At 48.9% G+C, this 19,214-nt stretch overlaps 2 protein-coding genes and 1 long non-coding RNA gene across 11 annotated transcripts in view; 1 reads left to right on the top strand and 2 right to left on the bottom strand.

The window, feature by feature from the left end:
- The window catches only part of LOC132029206 (uncharacterized), a 42,600-nt gene extending 37,519 nt beyond the window's left edge, over positions 1–5,081 (bottom strand). For both annotated transcript variants that reach the window (XR_009407737.1, XR_009407738.1), the window contains exons 1-2: positions 4,832–5,081; positions 4,273–4,385 (exon numbers count right to left, since the gene is read on the bottom strand). This is a non-coding gene — a long non-coding RNA (uncharacterized LOC132029206). The remainder of the gene's footprint in view (positions 1–4,272; positions 4,386–4,831) is intronic.
- Positions 5,082–5,186: 105 nt separating this feature from the next.
- On the top strand, positions 5,187–19,157 carry LCTL (lactase like). Of its 5 annotated transcripts, XM_059372335.1 has the most exons (14): positions 5,187–5,286; positions 5,821–5,960; positions 6,345–6,508; positions 7,120–7,207; positions 7,480–7,589; positions 9,010–9,138; positions 9,242–9,337; positions 11,194–11,248; positions 11,337–11,498; positions 14,289–14,563; positions 15,806–15,932; positions 16,114–16,313; positions 17,391–17,454; positions 18,947–19,157. In XM_059372335.1, exons 2-14 carry the CDS (start codon positions 5,843–5,845, stop codon positions 19,060–19,062), a joined length of 1,704 nt encoding a protein of 567 aa, XP_059228318.1. In that variant the 5' UTR covers positions 5,187–5,286; positions 5,821–5,842; the 3' UTR covers positions 19,063–19,157. The 5 variants fall into 5 exon arrangements, with proteins under 5 accessions (XP_059228318.1, XP_059228322.1, XP_059228321.1 ...); XM_059372339.1 differs by lacking the exon at positions 5,821–5,960; XM_059372338.1 differs by lacking the exons at positions 15,806–15,932; positions 16,114–16,313.
- ZWILCH (zwilch kinetochore protein) overlaps positions 19,107–19,214 on the bottom strand; it is a 36,688-nt gene continuing 36,580 nt past the window's right edge. For all 4 annotated transcript variants that reach the window (XM_059372331.1, XM_059372333.1, XM_059372332.1 and 1 more), the window contains one exon: positions 19,107–19,195. The gene's annotated coding sequence lies outside the window, so the exon portion shown is untranslated. The remainder of the gene's footprint in view (positions 19,196–19,214) is intronic.

Here is a 19,214-nt window from a genome sequence, read left to right as displayed (position 1 = left end):
AAGAAGAAGGAGGAGGAGGAGGAGGAGGAGGAGGAGGAAGAAGAAGAAGAAGAAGAAGAAGAAGAAGAAGAAGAAGAAGAAGAGGAGGAGGAGGAGGAAGAAGAGGAAGAAGAGGAAGAAGAAGAGGAAGAGGAAGAGGAAGAGGAAGAAGAAGAAGAAGAAGAAGAAGAAGAAGAAGAAGAAGAATCTTTTCACTGGCACCCTGGCTACTGTTCGAGAAACTTTCTGAGATCATCATCATTGGGTCTCGTGGGTACTTCTTCCTCAGGAGGGAGTCACCAGCATCGTTCCTTGACATGCTCCCTGTAGAAGGACCTAGGCTCCCCTTTCCTAAGCTGGTGCCGCCTCCCCAATGAGGTTCTCTAAGCAGCCCTGAGGTCCATCCTCAAGGACACCATCCCCAGCCCAGGCTTTCTCCTGCCCAGGGACGATCCCCTGAACTTGTTCTCACACCCTCCGTGTGGGGAGGAAGGCAAAACCCAAAACACCTTCATTCCTTCATTCCTTCAACAAATCATAGTCAGTCATGAATGAAAGTAGACGAGATTAGAGTCTAGTGCAGACAGACTGATCAAACAGCCTTCTCAGTAAACATGAGGTGAGGTCGGTGATGCAGGTTATGGGAGACAGACCCCGACAAGGTTCAGAGCAAGGAAAAGGGATGGAGGCTTTTCTCCCACTTTTGCGGAGAGTCTCCCACTCTCCCCACTCCAGTCCTCACTCTCTCCACCCTCGCGGAACTAGAACCTGCTCAGCTGGGGTCTTCAACAGCTGGCCCCAGGGTGCCCCAGGAGTGGAGCTGGGGGAGAAAATGCCAGGCAGGACCCGGGGAGCCTCAGCAGATGAGCTCAAGCCAAAGAGCTCTCCAGAAGGGAAGGGCTGGCCCATCGGGCAGCCTGGTTCCAGAACAGCCATCATCATTAGGCCTTGTTTGCAGGTGCTGACCTCTGCAAGGGTCCTGGCCCCTTTGGGTTTAGAATTGGCAGTTTCACAGTGAGTGCCAGCATCTGGACCACAAAGACTATTCGCGTGTGTGTGTGTGTGTTTATACATACATGCACACTATACACACAGGTCCATGCTCTGTGGCGATTCCTTCCAAACGTACTGGAACAGCCTCAATTTCCCATATTCGGATACCACAAACCATTGAAAGCTCCTGCAGATTCCAATATGGTTATTTATGTAGCACTTCTTTGGTCTTGTTCCAGGAAAAAGGATCTGAGAACCAGCTTGCAGAGCTGTAGATACCTCAGGATTTAAAAATAACAGGCAAGGAGATCAGGGGAAGGGAGAATGAGATGACACGGAAACGTATAGGTCAAGTTCTGGGCACAGGCTGAGGCGGGGCCATAGATGTAGCTCAGCATTTCCAAGCGGCCAGAGCTCAGCAGGACAAGGCATGGATTCCCACTCTTCAGACCTGCAGGAATTTCCCCCAAATCCCTCAGAGGATGCAGCGACTCAGAGTCGGGAAGTGGTGGTTTGTCAATACGCGACCGCTTTTGTCAAAACTTACAGGACAGTGCATGTGAGATGCATGCATTTCACTGGGAGCAGATCTTGCCTCGAAGAGAAAAGAGCCCGAAACAAATATAGTTGGTGAGATGCCTATGAAGTGATTAGGGCTATGGGGACCCAGCATTGGCACCTTACTGGGAAGGCATGGGAGAAGCAGAGGGGCTGGCTGGCTGGCCGGCAGAGAGGAGACCGGGATAAAGCAAAGCAAAGTAAAAGAGAGCCTCAGCAGACATTCAGCGGACACACAGTGGGAAATGTGCAATTCCTCCAACTTTCCTGCATGTTTGGACATTTTTATGATAAAAGGTTGGGCACTCCAAGAAGTGAAGTGGACTATGGACATTAACCATCCATACCCGAAGGCAAAAGGCCCTATGTTTTGTTCTCATGGCCCAAGCTAGCAGCCGCCCTCCAAGTCCACACCGTGGGTAGTGAGTGGGGCTCTAGGACGCAGAGGTCCCCTGCAGTGGGGACAGAGGGGCCTGGCCCCTGCAGAGCCCACAGCATGGCAGGATTGGGGCATCTTCCAAACAAACAAAGCCCTCAGATCATGGAAACCCCTGGTCAGCCCACCAGGCACTGTGCCTCACCCAGAACACCCCCCTATGTGGGGTTCAGCCTTGAGAACGTGATAGTGTTGAGGACAAGACCATTTACTGGGGCCTTTCTCCCTGCCGGGCACCGCAGAAAACACGTCTATCATGCCTTTTAACATTTAAGTGATGCTGGGAAGCATGTATCCCCATTTATACATGAAAAAATGGCTCAGAGATGTTCTGGGACGTGTGTGTAACACTCAGCTGCCCGGTGCTGAGCTGAGAAGCAAAGTTAGATTTGCCTCCAGATTCTCTGAGCCTAACCGCTACCCTCTCTGCTCCATGAGCCACTCACCCCAGCCCTTCCACCCTCCTCCCCAACCCCCTCCCCTAGAGGCCTGTCACAGACAACTTGCCTCTCTACTCCAGCCTCCAAAGGAAGTCCGATTTGGGCCCAGAGTGCGCCTTATAAACCAAGCATCCCACTCCTGGCCCTGTGTTCCTGCCCCCCTGGACAGGGCTCTTTCCCCCAACAGTCCCTGGACACACACGTGTATGCGCGCGCACACACACACACACACACACACACACACACCCTCCTGACGTGCTCCAGCAAAGCAGCCCCACCGTCATCCCTGCAAACCTCCCAACTCCGTCCCGGCATCAGCAGCACTGCTCTGACCAGCTTCCCTGCCTCCTCCGAAGCCCAAATCAAGACAACCTGAAAATAGCCTATCACCTCTTGAATAGAACCCCAGAGCTAAGGAAGACCAGACAACTAGTGGCCAGACTCCTTTGTGGGGTTTTTTGGTTTTTGTTTTCTTTTAAGATTTTTTATTTATCTATTTGACAGACAGAGATCACAAGGAGGCAGAGAGGCAGGCAGAGAGAGAGAGGGGGAAGCAGGCTCCCTGCTGAGCAGAGAGCCTGACTCGGGGCTCGATCCCAGGACTCCGAGATCATGACCCGAGCTGAAGGCAGAGGCTCAACCCACTGAGCCACCCGGGGCCCCTGGACTCCTTTGTTTTTACAGGGGGGAAAACAAAGGCCCAGAGAGGGGCAATGGGTGGCCCAATGTCACACTGCACCTTGATTCCTGGGACTGGTCCCCTCAGGTCAGGGCTGAATAGGCTGAGTTGGGCTGTAGGGCCAGAGGTGGTGGTAGATGGAGTCTATAGACCTCTTTGGAGAGGGAAAAACTGGCCCCTATGGCCAGGGAAGAGAATTGCGAGGCCCTACAGTGCCAGCCAGAGGACCAAGAGAGACCTGTTTTCATTTGTTAGATAGGGAGCCTTGGTCCCAGAGAAAGTCACTGTCACTGGATCCCACAGCTACTTCTTGGCTACATGGAGGCAGGGGTCTGTTTTCCTGAATCTCCAGTGTCTTTCCCCCTCCAGCCCCTCTGTTAGCTTGGAAGGGTCCTGAGCTATGGGGCAGGCTGAGCTGGGCCTCTCCCATATCCAGACCCAGAGAGGGGCAAGTCCCTTCTTAAAAGTCTCAGAGCTTGGGCTCCGTGCTGGATCCTGCAGAGGCTGTTGGCAAAGGGCTCCCACCTCCATAGTCTCCGTTAGGGAGAGAAAAGGAGGAGCTACATGGGTCCAAAGGCCACCTGTCTCTCCCAACACACCTGCTTGCAGCCAGGCCTGGCCCTCAGGGACCTCAGACGCAAAGGCAGGGTCCTGCCCTGGTTGCTGCAGACCTCAGGCTGGACCCAAGCAGCCTGGGACTAGAGGGGGAGGGGATAGGTAGAGAGTCATCCAGCGGTGAGGTGCAGGTCCTTCCAGCCAGAGCCAGGCTCCCAGCTGGTGGAAGGAGAGAGAACAGGAACAGGACAGTAGAGACAGAGCCCCCAAGCAGCCCCAGCCATGCCAGGCTGACCATCTCCTCCAACACAAACACTGAGCCCCTGGCTCTGCAGGAAGGGGGCATTTTTCAGAGATGACATCAGCTCTTAAAGTTTTATGTATCCTGCCTACCTCAGCCCAGCAAGCAGAGTCCCCAGAGCCCTGAGCTCTGTGAGGCAGGCACTAGTCCTGGCACAAATAGCACATCACTGGCCTTGGATGCCACAGCAGACTACCCAGAAGGGAGATGGACACTCAGGTAGCCTGTCCAGAGGCCTGCTCGCCCTGAGGACACAGCTCTGCCTGCTTGGACACTGCATGACAGATACAAGAGTAGAGAAGATACCAGGTTCCCAGTTCCCCAAACATACCTCAGGACCTTTCCTCAGGCTGTTTCCCCTGCCTGTTCCCATGCCTTCCTGGCTCCATGCCACATAACCAACGCCTCTGCAGCCTTCAAGTGTCAGGTTCGATGTCCCCTTCCCTGTGAAGACAGTTGCACCTCCTTGAGACTCTACAGTGTCCTGTCCTTCCTTCCGTTAGAGTCCTTATCTTTGTCCCCCAACCCAGTACGGTGTTTAGAACCACTTTCCCTCCATCCATCCACAGCCTTCCTCCCCCACCAGACCTCGAACCCCCGGAGGGCACAGGCCAAGTCCCCATTCCTCTCTGGCAAGAAAGAGATTAATCAACCAAGGTCAAAGAGGCACCCGGTTGACAGAGCCCCGGTGAAGCTCAGTTAAAGGCAGGGGAGCCAGGTGAATGGGATGAAGGCAGTCACAATGGGGGACCCGGGCAGCCAGGATGGGAAGCCAGAGGGGCTGAACCTCCAGGGAGGGTGTTCCAGCAAGCAATCCGGATTAAGCGAGTGAGTGAAGGAATGAATGAAGGGCCCAAATAGAGGAGATAAGGTGGAAAAACCAACTTTACCTTCTGCCACGAGTGGTCTCTGACAGCACGGAGAGGTGGATACAAAGAGGGGGTCTGCAAATGCTAATCCCCACCCCGCCACCCCCACCTCCAGCTTCCCAGGCTACGGTGAGTAGAATGTGGCCCAGCAGGCCGAGAAAGGGTAGGGGGGCCTGGATCCCTGCCCCTCTGCCTTCACAGGGGGCCGACTGGATGTGCCAGGGCCCAGGGCCAAGCTGTCCCTGCAGCTGACTCAGGCTCCACCAGCCAGCTCAGCATTCCTGCCCTCCCCGTTGAATGGGGCTATTGAAGCTCTTTGCAGGGGGAGGTTAGGCCGGTGACCACACCCCCCAACCAGAGCCTTCGCTGCACTGTGGGCTGGGCTCTCAGGGGCAGCATAGGCCCTGGGGGTCAGTCTGAGAGCACTCTGGCTGCCACCGCTGCTCTGGGGTGTCTGGGACACAGGACGATCCCAGGTAACCCAGCTTGGCTGCATTAGAGAGGGAATCCCAGTGGGAGGGCATCGTCCTGACCCTCAGGACTGGAGGCCCTGGGATGGCAACCCTGCTTGTGATCCCCGGCTTGGGGAGAAGTCTGTCCCCCATACCCCCAGCCACAGTGTACCGGTGGGGTGCTTCAGCGGATCTGTGGGTTGCCTTGCCTCCCTCATCAATGGGAGCTGCCCTAAGGCAGAAGCAGTTTCCTCATCCAATCAGGGCCTCTCACAGGCTGGGAATTCCCCCCACAGACAGGGAGCAGAGGTGGTTTGGAGCCTGGCACATCAGCCCCAGAGCCCACACCCCAAGCCCCATGTTCTTCTCCTCCTTAAGTGCCCAGCATCAGCCTCTGCGGGTAGCTCCCGGGGGAGCAATGGACCAGAGGCCCTAGCTGAGCCAAGGTTGCTCTAGATAACCCTCCCCACCTCCCCTCCTGGCCTTCACCCCCAAACTGAGATCCAGCCCCCCAGTCCTGGCTGTGTGGGCCTCCACCTGTCAGGTGTGCTTTTTCAGGAATGGGGGAGGGCCGGGTGCCATGAAGCCAGTGCGGGTTGTCACACTTTGGTGGGTGCTACTGCTGGTGTCCAGGCTGGGGGCCACCAGGAAGGGAGCCCCAGAAGAGGCCTCCTTCTACTATGGAAGCTTCCCATTTGGTATGTCCATTCCTTTGTTGGTCTATCCGTCTGTTTGTCCGTTTGCCCACCTTGGCTGGCTTGCCAAGGACTTTGGTGTTTTAGTTTCCTGACGGGTAAAATGAGAAAAAGAACTCCACATAGCTGTTTTAATAGAGAAGTTCCTAGCGGATTTTTTTAAACTTACACAGTGAATGTTAATGAGAGCTAAAACTGTACGAATGAAAGCTTTAAATGTGTTAGGTCCTGCCCCGCCCTCCCCCACAGGCTCCCACTCCTGGGGAGACAGGGGCAGGCTTTGGGGAGGGGGCCTGCCCTGTGGCCCAGGAGGCACAGCCCAGAGTCCAGGGACTGGGTGGGGAGTAGGAGGGGGCCCAGGGCCCAGCTCGGGGTCTCTACTTGCAGGCTTCTCCTGGGGTGTGGGCAGTTCCGCCTTCCAGACGGAGGGAGCCTGGGACCAGGATGGGAAAGGGCCCAGCATCTGGGATGCCTTCACGCACAGTGGGAAGGGAAAGGTGCTTGGGGATGAGACAGCAGACGCGGCTTGTGATGGTTACTACAAGGTGCAGGTGAGTGACCGGTGTGTGTTGGGGGGGCACGTGTGTACCCAGCTGAAATGGATGGTGACATAGGAGGGGGGTCTGGGGGAGACAATGTCAATTTGTCACTCTGCTAAGCAGGCCCTATCCCACTGCAGGAAAAACAGGAGGGGCCGTTGGTGCCTGGGGATGGGTGGGCTGAGGGTGCAGGGAAGGATGTGCAAAAAGGAAAGGAAAGCAAGGCCCCACCTGAACGAGGGCCTTAGCCCAAGTGATGGACACCTGAGTGGCTGATACCATGACCCTAGGGTCTATAAGCCACGTGGCCTGAACCCTTGTTCTCTCCTTGTGAATCAGCCCCTGTGGAGGAAGTCCCTCCGCTCAGAACCCACTTTTCCTGTCTGGGCTAACTTCTTGGGGGATTCATCCCCCAAGTTTATTAGGAACACCCCAATGGACATCTCAAAGCACCCTCCTATCCTGCATGTATTTGACCCTTGGCAGGAGAAAGCAGGGCAGGTGCCTTTACCCCTACTGAATAGATGAGGAGCTGCATTAGCCCGGGCCCACAGTGGGACCCACGAACCCCCACCCCAGAGCCCTAGGTGACTCTGCCCTGCCTCCCACCCCTGTCTGCACAGGAGGACATCGTCCTGCTCAGGGAGCTGCACGTGAGCCACTACAGATTCTCCCTCTCTTGGCCTCGGCTCCTACCTACCGGCGTCCGAGGTAAGACGGGGCAGCCCCTACCAGGCCCAAGCGTGGTCCCTTCTGGCTATGTTGGCTTTGCGGGGACACCACAGAGTGCTGGGGAGGGACAGCAGCCCCAGAACATGGCTACTTTGGCAGCAGCCCTCCCAGGTTCTGCAGGCAGCCGAACACCCATGCTGTCCCCCAGACCCAGAATTGGGCAGACTGGGCACCTTTAGGCCAGAGAAAGACCACAGGGCCAAGGAGCACTGCACTTGGGAAGGTCACTGCCCCTTTTATCTCGCCTTCAGCTGACAAGGTGAACAAGAGGGCAATCAAGTTCTATAATGATTTCATCAACGCCCTCCTGAAAAGCAACATTACCCCCATCGTGACCTTGCACCACTGGGATCTCCCACAGGTGAGGCCTGGGGATGGGGAGGGGGTAGCTCAGCAGGGGGCACCTGAGGCTTGCCAAGGTGGGACAAAGGCTGAGGTCTGGACGCAGAGATGGGAGGGAGCCAAGAAATCTGACTCACCCACAGAGGGATGTGGTGCTGATTTCACTGATGTTTGTAAATAGGTGATAAGTGGATTTTGATGTTTTCCCAAAACATTTGGCCTAAAAACAATTCATCAAACTAAGATGAAATCCCTTTTGAGTAAGATGTGATGAAATGGCATAATTAACAAGTCTGTTTGAGCCCCATCACCTGGGCACAGTCCCCCCAGACCAATTAAGTCTCAAGGTCACTGTCAGACATCAGTATTCAAGCACTTCTTCCCTTCACTCAGCAAGGCCTCATGGGATCCCGGCCTACTGGGAGAGGGGTGGTGTAGGTGACCCTCTGTGATACAGGCTGCAAGGGGTCAGAGAGTAGAGAAGAGGCCTCAGGGAGCTGCTGGGGAGAGGATGGGGTCCGGTCAGGTGCTTTGAGGGTTTGGGATGTATGAGGTGGATGGGGTGTTCTGGATGGAGGGAGCACAACCAGGGGGCAGAGAGGGCATGGCAAGTGACTGGATTAAGAGTTTGGGGAGCAGGCAGGAGTGGGAGGGGTAGAGGTAGGAGGTGTGGCTTGGGGCCAGGCCCGGGAGGTCTTGACTGCCGAGCTGAGGTGACTGGGATCATTCTGTGGGGAGGTGAGCTGCCAGAGACCTCTCTACGTTGGGGTTGGGGCATAGAGCCGACTTTAGGGAGACAAACTGGAGACCACATTCCAGTTTCTTCCCTAGTTAATGGCTTTCACTCACCGGGCCCTTTAGCATGCCCTCAAACCCAGCAGGGAGAGCTCAGTAGGCATTTTCAATGGAATGCTGAATTTGGGGAAAATCCCATCTTCACAAAGCAGATGACTTTGGTCGGAAAAGAGTCCTCCACAGAAGGCAGAACCCACCCTCATAAGAGCTTCTAGGGTCTCCCATCTGCATGGCCCTCAAAATCCTAATCAGAGCTTCCATGTCCCACACCATGTCTTACTTCTTCTGCATGAGTAGTTGAGGTTCTTCTCCCAATAGCAGACCTCTCTGCCTTGGCCCATTTCTTAAATATTCAATCTATCACATTCCTAAGCATGAGAGTCTCAAACTTTCTCTGTTCCCTCCCTCTTGATTGTATATGTCACATAGCCTGACCCCACTGATGTTGCTTCATGGGGCTTCACTGGTCACCATCCTCAGGTTGTAATGCCCAAGAACCTGCATTTGGCTCTCCACTGCCCTCTACAACCTCTGTGGTGGCTATCGCCCTGTTTCTCCCACACTCCGGGCCTATAAACTCCAGAAGTCTTTTCTCCAGACACAGCCCTGGGGTAGCCACCTCCCTCTGCACTCTCTGTCTGCAGCTGCTCCAGGTCAAGTGCGGCGGCTGGCAGAACGTGAGCATGATCAGCTACTTCCGCGATTACGCCGATCTGTGCTTTGAGGCCTTTGGGGACCGGGTGAAGCACTGGGTCACTTTCAGTGACCCTCGGGTAAGCAGGGCCCTTCTCCAGGTGGGAAACGCCCCCTTCCTGGACCAGAGTGCTCCTCCCCGCTTCTCACGGGTGCTGTGGTCCCCACTTTCTGTTGCTGCAGACGATGGCAGAGAAAGGCTATGAGACAGGCCACCATGCTCCAGGCCTGCAGCTCCACGGCACGGGCCTGTACACGGCAGCACACCACATCATTAAGGTAAGTGGGGGTTCCTTCTGGGAGTGAAGCCTGGGTTTGGGGTGGAGGGACAGACCCCAGCATCAGTTCAGCCTGTCCCAGGGCTCTGAGCCTGAGTTCAGTCCTCTGTGGTTCTGGCATATTCCATCGCACCTTGGCATGGTTCCCTTGCATTCCATGAGGCTCTATGGAGGCAGTGCCCGGTCCCCCAGTGCTGGACCCCTCCACCGAGATAGTACAGTGGCAGCTCTCTAGAGCTGATAGTCCAGTCAAGTGGGTGGAGTGCATGCGTGGGAAAACTTGTCACCTACAGCTCTAAGCAGTCTTGTGAGGAATGGGGACAGGAGGAAGGGGCGGGATGACAGTGAACTAGGGGCTGAAACCTCCAGTGAATGAGCAGCAGTAACTGGGGTTGTGAAGGACAGCAGTAAGAAGGGGTTAGGAGTGCTTGTCCTACAGGGTGGACTTCAAAGGCCCTGGGGTTGTGGAAGGAGAAAGAGTTTGCAAGCAGTAGTAATAAAGAACAAGATGGACACTACCCACGACCGTGAGGTATGTGGGGGAAAACAGTCCCTTCTTGGAAGAGCTGCAGTGGAGATGGTCTTTGGGGCAGCCGAGCTCAGTAAGGGCTCGGAAGGGAAGGAGACAGAAGATGCTTCAGGGTGACTCGTGAGTTACAAGGCCGCTGGGAAGGCTTGAGCAGGTGGAGGGGACTGGGTCACAGTGTAGGACACAGATGAGGATTCGGGTACCTGCGGAGCAGGGATGTGAGGCACGATGCATGGTCCCAATGGACATTCAGCAGAAGGGCAACAATCTGATCAAGCAGGAACAGGGGCCCCTGAGTGACATACTAGACTCTAAAATTCCTGTCAAGGAGAGAACCTCCTCATTCTTTCTCCATTTGGCTTAAGAGTTCCTAAACTGTGAATATTGTTTCTAAGATTTATTCATTTATTTGAGGCGGGGGGAGAGCAGGGGGATGGGCAGAGAGAGAGAATCTCAAGCAGACTCCCCACTGAGCGGGGAGCCCAATGCAGGGCTCCATCACAAGACCCTAAGATCATTACCTTAGCCGAAATCAAGAGTTGGATGCCCAAGTGACTGAGCCACCAGGTGCCCCCTAAACTGTGACTATTTAAAGGGTAGAGCTCTGAAGGCCTCAGTGGGTCACTGATGGAAAGTATGGAGAGAAGGCAGGTCAGCACATTTTGAATTCCATTCTCAAGACTGTTTCAGATGTTTGGTATTTTCCAAACTTCCTGAGCACCTATGGTAAAAGTACTGCCTAGTTACTACAGAAGACAAACAGGAACAAAGCAAGAAACTTTAGCAAAATTCTGTGGAATAAGAAATCACACCAAGGAGCGCCTGGGTGGCTCAGTGGGTTAAAGCCTCTGCCTTCAGCTCAGGTCATGGTCCCAGGGTCCTGGGATCGAGCCCAGCATCGGGCTCTCTGCTCAGCAGGGAGCCTGCTTCCCCCCCTCTCTCTGTCTGCCTCTCTGCCTACTTGTGACCTCTGTCTGTCAAATAAATACATCTTAAAAAAAAAATAAAATAAAATGCTGCCTGCTACCTTGTCTGAGGAAAGCAACTGCATTCTTAAAAAAAAAAAAAAGAAAAGAAAAGAAATCACACCAAGAGGTAGTTTTGTTTATGCCAGAATTAGACCAAGTTTCTTTACAGAACAGAAAACAGGTGCCTCTGGAGGTCAGAGGAAGGGAGACAGGGTATCGGTATCATCAAGGCCGGACTCAGGAAAAAGATGGGACTCCATTAACTTGATCTCTCGTCAGAGAGACAGAGGGACAGAGGGAGAGAAAGGCAGGAGAGAAATGTGCCAGTCAGGCACCTTTGATGCACCCCTCCATTTTCAGGCCCACGCCCAAGCCTGGCATTCCTACAACAGCACGTGGCGTGGCAAGCAGCAAGGTGAGCCCCACTGCCCAACCTCTAGGACACAGCCCCAGGGTGGGGGCAGCGCCATTTGCACCTGCCACTCCCTGTCCTTTCTTTTAAGGTCTGGTGGGGATCTCACTAAATTGTGATTGGGGGGAACCCATGGACATCAGTAGCCCCAAGGACATAGAAGCTGCCGAGAGATACCTACAGTTCTGTCTGGGCTGGTTTGCCAACCCCATCTATGCTGGAGACTACCCTCAAGTCATGAAGGACCGGATCGGTGAGTCAAGTCGCATTTTTAAGCTCCAGGCACCAGAACAACAGTGCTGAGCACAAGTGAGGTGATGGAGAGGCGGGGGGATGGAAGAACACACGGGGTCTGGGCAAGGCACTCAAAGGGAGAGCCCAGTCCCGTAGGAACTGAGAATGGCAAATTTGAACTGGGGAGAGCGGAGGAACGACCCCCAGACAAGTCCCCAAACGCGGAGATTGAAAATTTCAGACCCCATTCTCTGGACTTCTCTTTTCTGTTCTGCTCTCCTGTCTCTTTCTCACCACTCCCCTCCCTTACACTTGGAAGTAGGAGAGAGAACTCAAAGACACAGTCTTGGGCAATGCCAGTTCTAGTGTTGGTTCTGTCACTTGAGAAATGCTTTCTGAGCTCTGGTTTCCACATTGTCAGAGAAGAGAATAAAGATGCATAGAGCTTACAGGGCTCTATCCGTTTGGGTGCCTTTAAGTGCCATGTAACAGAAAATGCTAACTAAAATGGCCTGAAAAGTAGGGAATTTATCATCTCAGGTACCAAGTCCAGAAAAGGGTGATTCAGAGCCAGTTAATCCAGCTTTCAGGGATGTCTTTGAAAAACAAGACTCATTCCATCTTTCACTCTGGCACCTTTAGCCAGCCCATCAAACAACTCCCCATTGCCACAAGATGGCTGCAGCAGCTCCAGCATCATATCTTGATACATCAACACCCAGAGGCAGAAAAATGGAAATAGCTTGGTCATACCCATTTTTAAGAACAAGGAAAATCACCCCAGAAAAGAGTCTCCACCCACAACTGACTTACCTTCAAGGGAAGTCCTCCAGGGATGGAACTATCACATATCCCAGAATGTCCTAGACTACTAAGACTAGAGCCTCAGAGGCTGGGGGAGCCAGGACTCTCTAAAGAGGATGAAGAAGAGGGAGAGAAAGCCATGTGACTGTTGATCGGGTGGGCAACCAGCAGTGTCTGGCCATAGGAATCAGAGTATTAGCTCTGTTTACTTAGAGGTAGCAGTCAGCTTCCCCCTATAAAGAGAGACAAAGGTGGCACTCACACAGCAAGGCTATTTTGGATGTTTGACTAAGAACTGTCAACATTCCAAAAAATTCCCTTTCTAAAGAACCCTTTATCAGACTTACCTAGAATAGAAGCAGCAGGTTCTAATTCCAACTCTGCTCTAACCAGTGAGCAACTCTGGGCAACGGGTTTGACTGCATTGGGTGTCATTCTTGTCATGTGAAAATGAACAATCAGACAAATAATCTCTAAAAACCTCTCAGCAATAACCAGTTCTGGGACACCTCTATACACATAAGCTTCAAAGTCCTGAGAATGACATCAAGATGCCCAGGGAAAAGCCCTGAGGATGGGACACAGCCCATCATTCCCACAGCATTCACTCCCGGGCTCCCTGGAGGCCATGGCAGGAGCCACAACAGGATGGCACTAAAGAAGTCAAATTGATTATTTGTCATACAAGAGTTCCTAGGCTTCGGGCCAATTGATTCCAGACCCTGACAATGCCATCTTTGTGGTAATTCAAATGGAAACGGGGCTGAATTTTTCCCAGTACAACGGGGAAAGAAGGATTCTTTGAGCAGGTAATATTTTCTTCTGCTGGAAGTCTTGTATACCAGTTACTTGCAGGCATCTCATAAGCGCCATATATGAACAAACATGATTCTAGACCCGTGTTGTCCAGCAGAACTTCCAGTGATGGTGGAAATGTTATCTGTGCCGTCCAGTAGGTTAGCCTTCAGTCACTTGCGTCTATTTAAATTTCAAAGAACTAAAAAATCAGTCCTTCAGTGTGACTGAGGATGCGTCAGCTACTGGCCACATGTAGCCAGTGATTACTGTATTAGTTCAGGGACAACGCCTTGTGGTTTTCAAGTAAAGTAATAACACGCTAGGATCTTAAAGGTATCTAATAACACAAGCTCTTCACTCAGTTAATCTAAACCAATAGCCTCTTTGGAAATATGTTTATGGTTATATTTTAGAACAACTCCTACAGATGTTTCCTATTTTTACTCATTTAAAAGCCCCCCCCCTTTTCTTTTTGCAGAGATCATAGGAAGGTTTTAGGCACGTTTCAAATTTTTTTAATTACAAGAGATAACAAGATGAAAAGTCAAGTTTCCCTCCCTCCCTCTTCCCACTGCTCCCATCCTCCCCAGCAGGAAGCACACTTACCAAGAAGGATTGTGCACGTGTGAGCAAAAACACTGCCGCTCCATGTGTGTACTTGCATCTTTCACTGAAAACATGGATCTTGGCTTCTTTCCAAGTTGTTATATAAAGGGCTGCGTCAGTCATTTCTCTTGACTGCAGTGTTGTACGGAAGAATATCTGACTATTTATTTAACCAGTCTCTCCTCATAGACGTTTGGGTTGTTTCCAATTTTTTGCTACTTAATCTACAGTGAAGGTCCTGGTACACACATCCTTTTACACATGCAAGTAAAACATAGGATAAACAGAGCTAGGAAATAATACAGGAATCCAACCCCATTTTTTTCCATATAGCTCCAAAGTTGTAGGCAAACCATTTACTGAGTCCTCTATGGAAATACAACTTTCAAGCAACATAAGCTTTTAACACCGTGAATAGTATTCAAATGTCAAAATTCCAGATAAAAAGGCTAAGGTTATGTTTTTCATACAAACCAATCCCAAAGCCCGAGATCTGGGTAAGAGTTCTTACGTCAACATGCCAGTATCGTCGTGGTACAGAACAGCAAAAGGATTGTGAGAAAGCCAAACTCTATTAAACTCCATTTTTCTCTCTCAATAGGGAAAAAAAGTGCAGAGCAAGGCCTGGATATGTCAAGGTTACCAGTGTTCTCACTCCAGGAAAAGAGCTACATTAAAGGCACATCTGATTTCTTGGGATTAGGCCATTATACTACTCGGTACATCACAGAAAGGAACTACCCCTCCCGCCAGGGGCCCAGCTACCAGAATGATCGTGACTTAGTAGAACTGGTTGACCCCAACTGGCCTGATCTGGGGTCAAAGTGGCTGTATTCTGTGCCATGGGGATTTCGGAGGCTCCTCCACTTCGCTCAGGTGATGATCACGTGAAGCTATTTAATGAACGTTTTTTTTCCTTTAAAGATTTTATCTGAAAAGAATGAGAGAGTGTGTGATTGTGTGTGTGTGTGTGAGTACGTGTGCGCATGCAAGCATGCACTAGGGGAGGGGAGGGAGAGGGATAAGCAGACTCCCTACAGAGCTGACATGGGGTTCTATTTCACGATCCAAAGACCCGAAAACCTTGACCCCAGCTGAAATCAAGAGTTGGACCCCTAACTGACTGAGCCACCCAGGTGCCTCTAATGAACATTTCTGACCTCAAATCATGAGCTTAGGCTCAGATGCCTACGTTTAAGTTGTTGTTGTTGTTTTTTTTTAAGATTTTATTTATTTATTTGACATACAGAGATCACAAATAGGCAGAGAGGCAGGCAGAGAGAGAGAGGGAAGCAGGCTCCCCGCAGAGCAGAAAGCCTGATATGGGGCTCGATCCCAGGACCCTGGGATCACGACCTGAGCAGAAGGAAGAGGCTTTAACCCACTGCGTCACCCAGGTGCCCCCTTTTTAAAGTTTTTAATTCCAGTTAGGTGTTTACCTTTTATTTTATTTTATTTTATTTTATTTTATTTATTTTTTTTTTTTTAGGAAGTAATGTTTCATTTTTTTTTTTTTTTAAGATTTTATTTATTTATTTGACAGAGAGAAATCACAAGTAGATGGAGAGGCAGGCAGAGAGAGAGAGGGAAGCAGGCTCCCTGCTGAGCAGAGAGCCCGATGTGGGACTCGATCCCAGGACTCTGAGATCATGACCTGAGCTGAAGGCAGCGGCCTAACCCACTGAGCCACCCAGGCGCCCAGGTGTTTACCTTTTAAAGTCAAACTCAGTCACCTCCACTTCAGAGGCTCCTAGATATAGGCTTTAGGGACTAATGCTGGCTATGAGTAACCACCTCAATGGGTAGAACCATAGCTACAAATTCTCATCCCACAGTTATTTGGCTGCCCTTCTCACTTGAAATGAACTATGTGGGAAAAAATAAGCCCTGAAGTATATTTTCTCTATAACGATGCTGATTCAATGAGAAATGTAGTCTTTCGTACTTGCTCCTGTCTACATTCACCTCCAAATAAATGTGTGAACTGGAACTTACTGAACGCTAAATACACACAATTCAAATATGGCGGCTTAAATAATCCACTCTCCTATGTGCCCCAGACTCGGAAACCCACATGTAGGGTAGAATTTTTAAGATATTCCTATGACTCACTTCCAGACTCAATACGGCAATCCTCCCATCTATGTGACAGAAAACGGTGCGTCTCAAAAGTTACACTGTACGCAATTATGTGATGAGTGGAGAATTCAGTACCTTAAGGGCTACATAAATGAAATGCTAAAAGGTGAGCTGCAAACCAAGACTGTCTTCACATATTTTCTACTTAACTTGGACAGAATTTGGTAATAGCCATGATTGACTGAAGCTTATTTCTGAATCTCCTAAGTACATTAAAAATTATCTTTACAATGTTATTTTTCCAAGTAAGTGAAACATATTAAAAAATGGAACAAAATGTCTTTCAGCTATAAAAGATGGTGTTAATATAAAAGGGTATACTTCTTGGTCTCTGTTGGATAAGTTTGAATGGGAGAAAGGATACTCAGATAGATACGGATTCTACTATGTCGAATTTAACAACAGAAATAAGCCACGCTACCCAAAGGCGTCAGTTCAATATTACAAGAAGATTATCACTGCCAATGGGTTTCCCAACCCAAGAGAGGTAGGACTAATTATTGATGTTACTTTTTCTAGATTTTTTTAAAAAAATCTCTGCCCTATTAGAGGGGGCTAGAACTCACGACCCCAAGATCGAGACTCAGGTCCTTTTCTGTCTGAGCCAGGCCAGTGCCCCTCACTGGTTCTAGATTTTTGAAGAGCTAAGCAGCTTGGGGTGTGCAGCGTAGCAAACCTCTCGGCTCCGTGGAGGAGGACAGGGGTTTGTGGGAACACGTCCCTTACGACTTTTCCCCTAACTTGTGCCACTTCTTTGCTCATTTGTTTAGAATGTGGTAAATATTCCTTAAATTTCAGTCCTCACTTCAAATTCAATCCCTAACTTGCAGAGCATGAAGGACACACTGGAGTTATGTATAAGTCCTATTTGTTTTAGGTTATGAGGGTCAGGTTAACTAGACACTTCTAGTTAAATGTTATTTTAAATGTTATATCTTAATGCAAACAAATACTGCTTACTTACTCTTCAACATCCATGGAAAGAGAAGAGGTAAATTAAATGTATAATGACCATAACTTTCAATTCTTTTCCCTCTAGTTCCAAAATGATATTAAAAATAATCAAACTTAGAATTAATAATCCTTTACAACATACCAAACATTTTCAGTCACCTATAAATTTTTCCATCCGTTCTCTATGTTGCTATTGATGGTAGGGAATAAAAAGCCTAATTTAGAATGTCTCAATAAAGACAATTTCTAAAAATAAATCTCACTTATTTACCAACACCCTTTGAGGATGAGCCCAGGGGCACCATAAATGAACAGTGACTCATAGGCTTTCAGCAGTTTGGCACTTCTAGAAAAGGGCTATATTCTAATCTCTTCAAGAATAAAGACCAGTTTGGTTGTTTATTTTGACTCCCTCACAATGATGCACATAGGCATTTAATAAATATTAACCAATTTAAACTCTTTTAATAAAATTCTTTATTTCAAAATTCTTGAAATTCTTGAATTCAAAATTCAAAATTCTTTTAAATAAATTCTTTATTTCAAAAATTATTTGGAACAGCAAAAATTAGTCTAAGATGACATTACTTATCTAGTGGGTTTTTATTAGGTGGAAAGCTGGTACCTCAAAGCCTTGGAAACTTGTTCTATCAACAACCAGATGCTTGCTGCAGGTGAGTATATTTTAATTTCTCCCTCTGATAACTAAGGAACATAATTATACCTATAAAGATATTACCAAAACCTCAAAATGTGGATCTATCCAAAGTTGATCATTCCAAAACATACAATTAAAAATGAATTTATTCCCTCACTTTGAAACAATGTCAGATTTCTGTTTTATAAGCATTTCAAACAACATTTAAAAAATCTACCACAAAAGAGAAATATTTTATCCATCCTCGTTTTATTCTTTCTGAATCATACAGTCAGTTTATAAACCCATTTTTGTTATAGTGGGCTTTGTGGAAGGAGGGAAAAATGCAACCATATTTGAATAAAGAAAAGGCAAAGAACACTCCAGATACGATATTCTCTCATCCAGAAAGTAATTACTGAGCACTCACTATTAGCTAGGGGGTGTTTTAAGCTCAGCAATAAACTAAACAAAGTTCCTGACCTTACAGAAGCAAGGTTTCTTGTGCAACAGGATCAACAAGGCTCAGAGATGTAGAGGAACAAAGATGCTTCTACACACCAACGAATGCCAGCACACAGCATTTATTTCTTTGAATTCTGTCTTTCCCTAAGAGCAATCAGAGAAATGTACTTCCTGTTTTAACAAACAGGAACACGTTTGTTAATGTGGTATGTTAATCTTTAATGTGGTATCAGAGGTGGAAAATGCTAGATGAAACAAATCCTACCAATTCAGCTATTTTTTTTTCTTTTTCCAGCTGAGCTATTTTTTTTATAGGCCAATTTTACAGGCCACTACCATGCCCTGCTCTCATCTAAATAACCAGGTAATAGCAAGGATGCATATTCCTTTAAGCCAAAATAAACTTATATTTTATTACCTACACACATGATGTGGAATCTACTGCTGAGTCTATGAATTCTGTGGGACCAGGGCCTCATGCCTTATTTATTATGGTAGCCAGGGTGCCAGGCACAAAACCTGAAAGTAGAAACTACATAAATGTCCACTACTATAATCATGTACATGAACACTGCCCATTGTTCAACTCTTCGAGATTATTACTTAACTACATAAGAGTTGCCACACAAACTTTCAATATGGAAACTCCTACACCTCTTAAGTTACACAGTGACATCTTTGAAGGGTTAGAGATGCTTCCCAAGGATTTTCTTTCAAAAACCCTCCACAGTGAAAATCATAGAAACCAGGGAACATGCTTTTTAATATCTTCACATGAATTTATGGTAAGTATAACATACCATTAGGCTTTATTCCAATACCTCTGGAAGAACCAAATGTAGGCATTCTTTAGCCCACACTTTGTGAAATATTTTATAAAGCCCTCACATATTTTTAAGAACATTTAATTCACCATGTTCTCTTTTGGAGCAAGTGAGGATAATTAGAAAGCTTGATGATGCCATTTTCCAAATTTTTGCAAGTATGGTTGAATCTTTCAGGATGAGGCTATATTCGCTGAAATGATGACCTGCTCATTTGTTGTGTTCTCCCTCCTGTTTCAGAGCCTCTACTAAGTCACATGCAGATGGTGACAGAGATCGTGGTACCTACAGTTTGCACCCTGTGCATACTAATATCTGCTGTTCTCCTGCTGCTCCTGCTTCGGGGACAGAGCTGAGAGAGGGTTGCCCATTCTGCAGATTCATCTTTCATCAGGAATCTTCAGGATCTTCCTCCTTTCTCTGCTTTGAAGGTTTATATACGATTCTGTTTTCAGGCTTTGTGATAAAAAAATTTTTTTTGGTCTTGTGCTGGGATTTAAAAATTAGA

The sequence above is a fragment of the Mustela nigripes genome, chromosome 13 (genome assembly GCF_022355385.1).
Source record: "Mustela nigripes isolate SB6536 chromosome 13, MUSNIG.SB6536, whole genome shotgun sequence".
NCBI classification, from domain to species: Eukaryota; Metazoa; Chordata; class Mammalia; order Carnivora; family Mustelidae; genus Mustela; species Mustela nigripes.
This window is presented reverse-complemented; position numbering and strand designations above follow the sequence as displayed.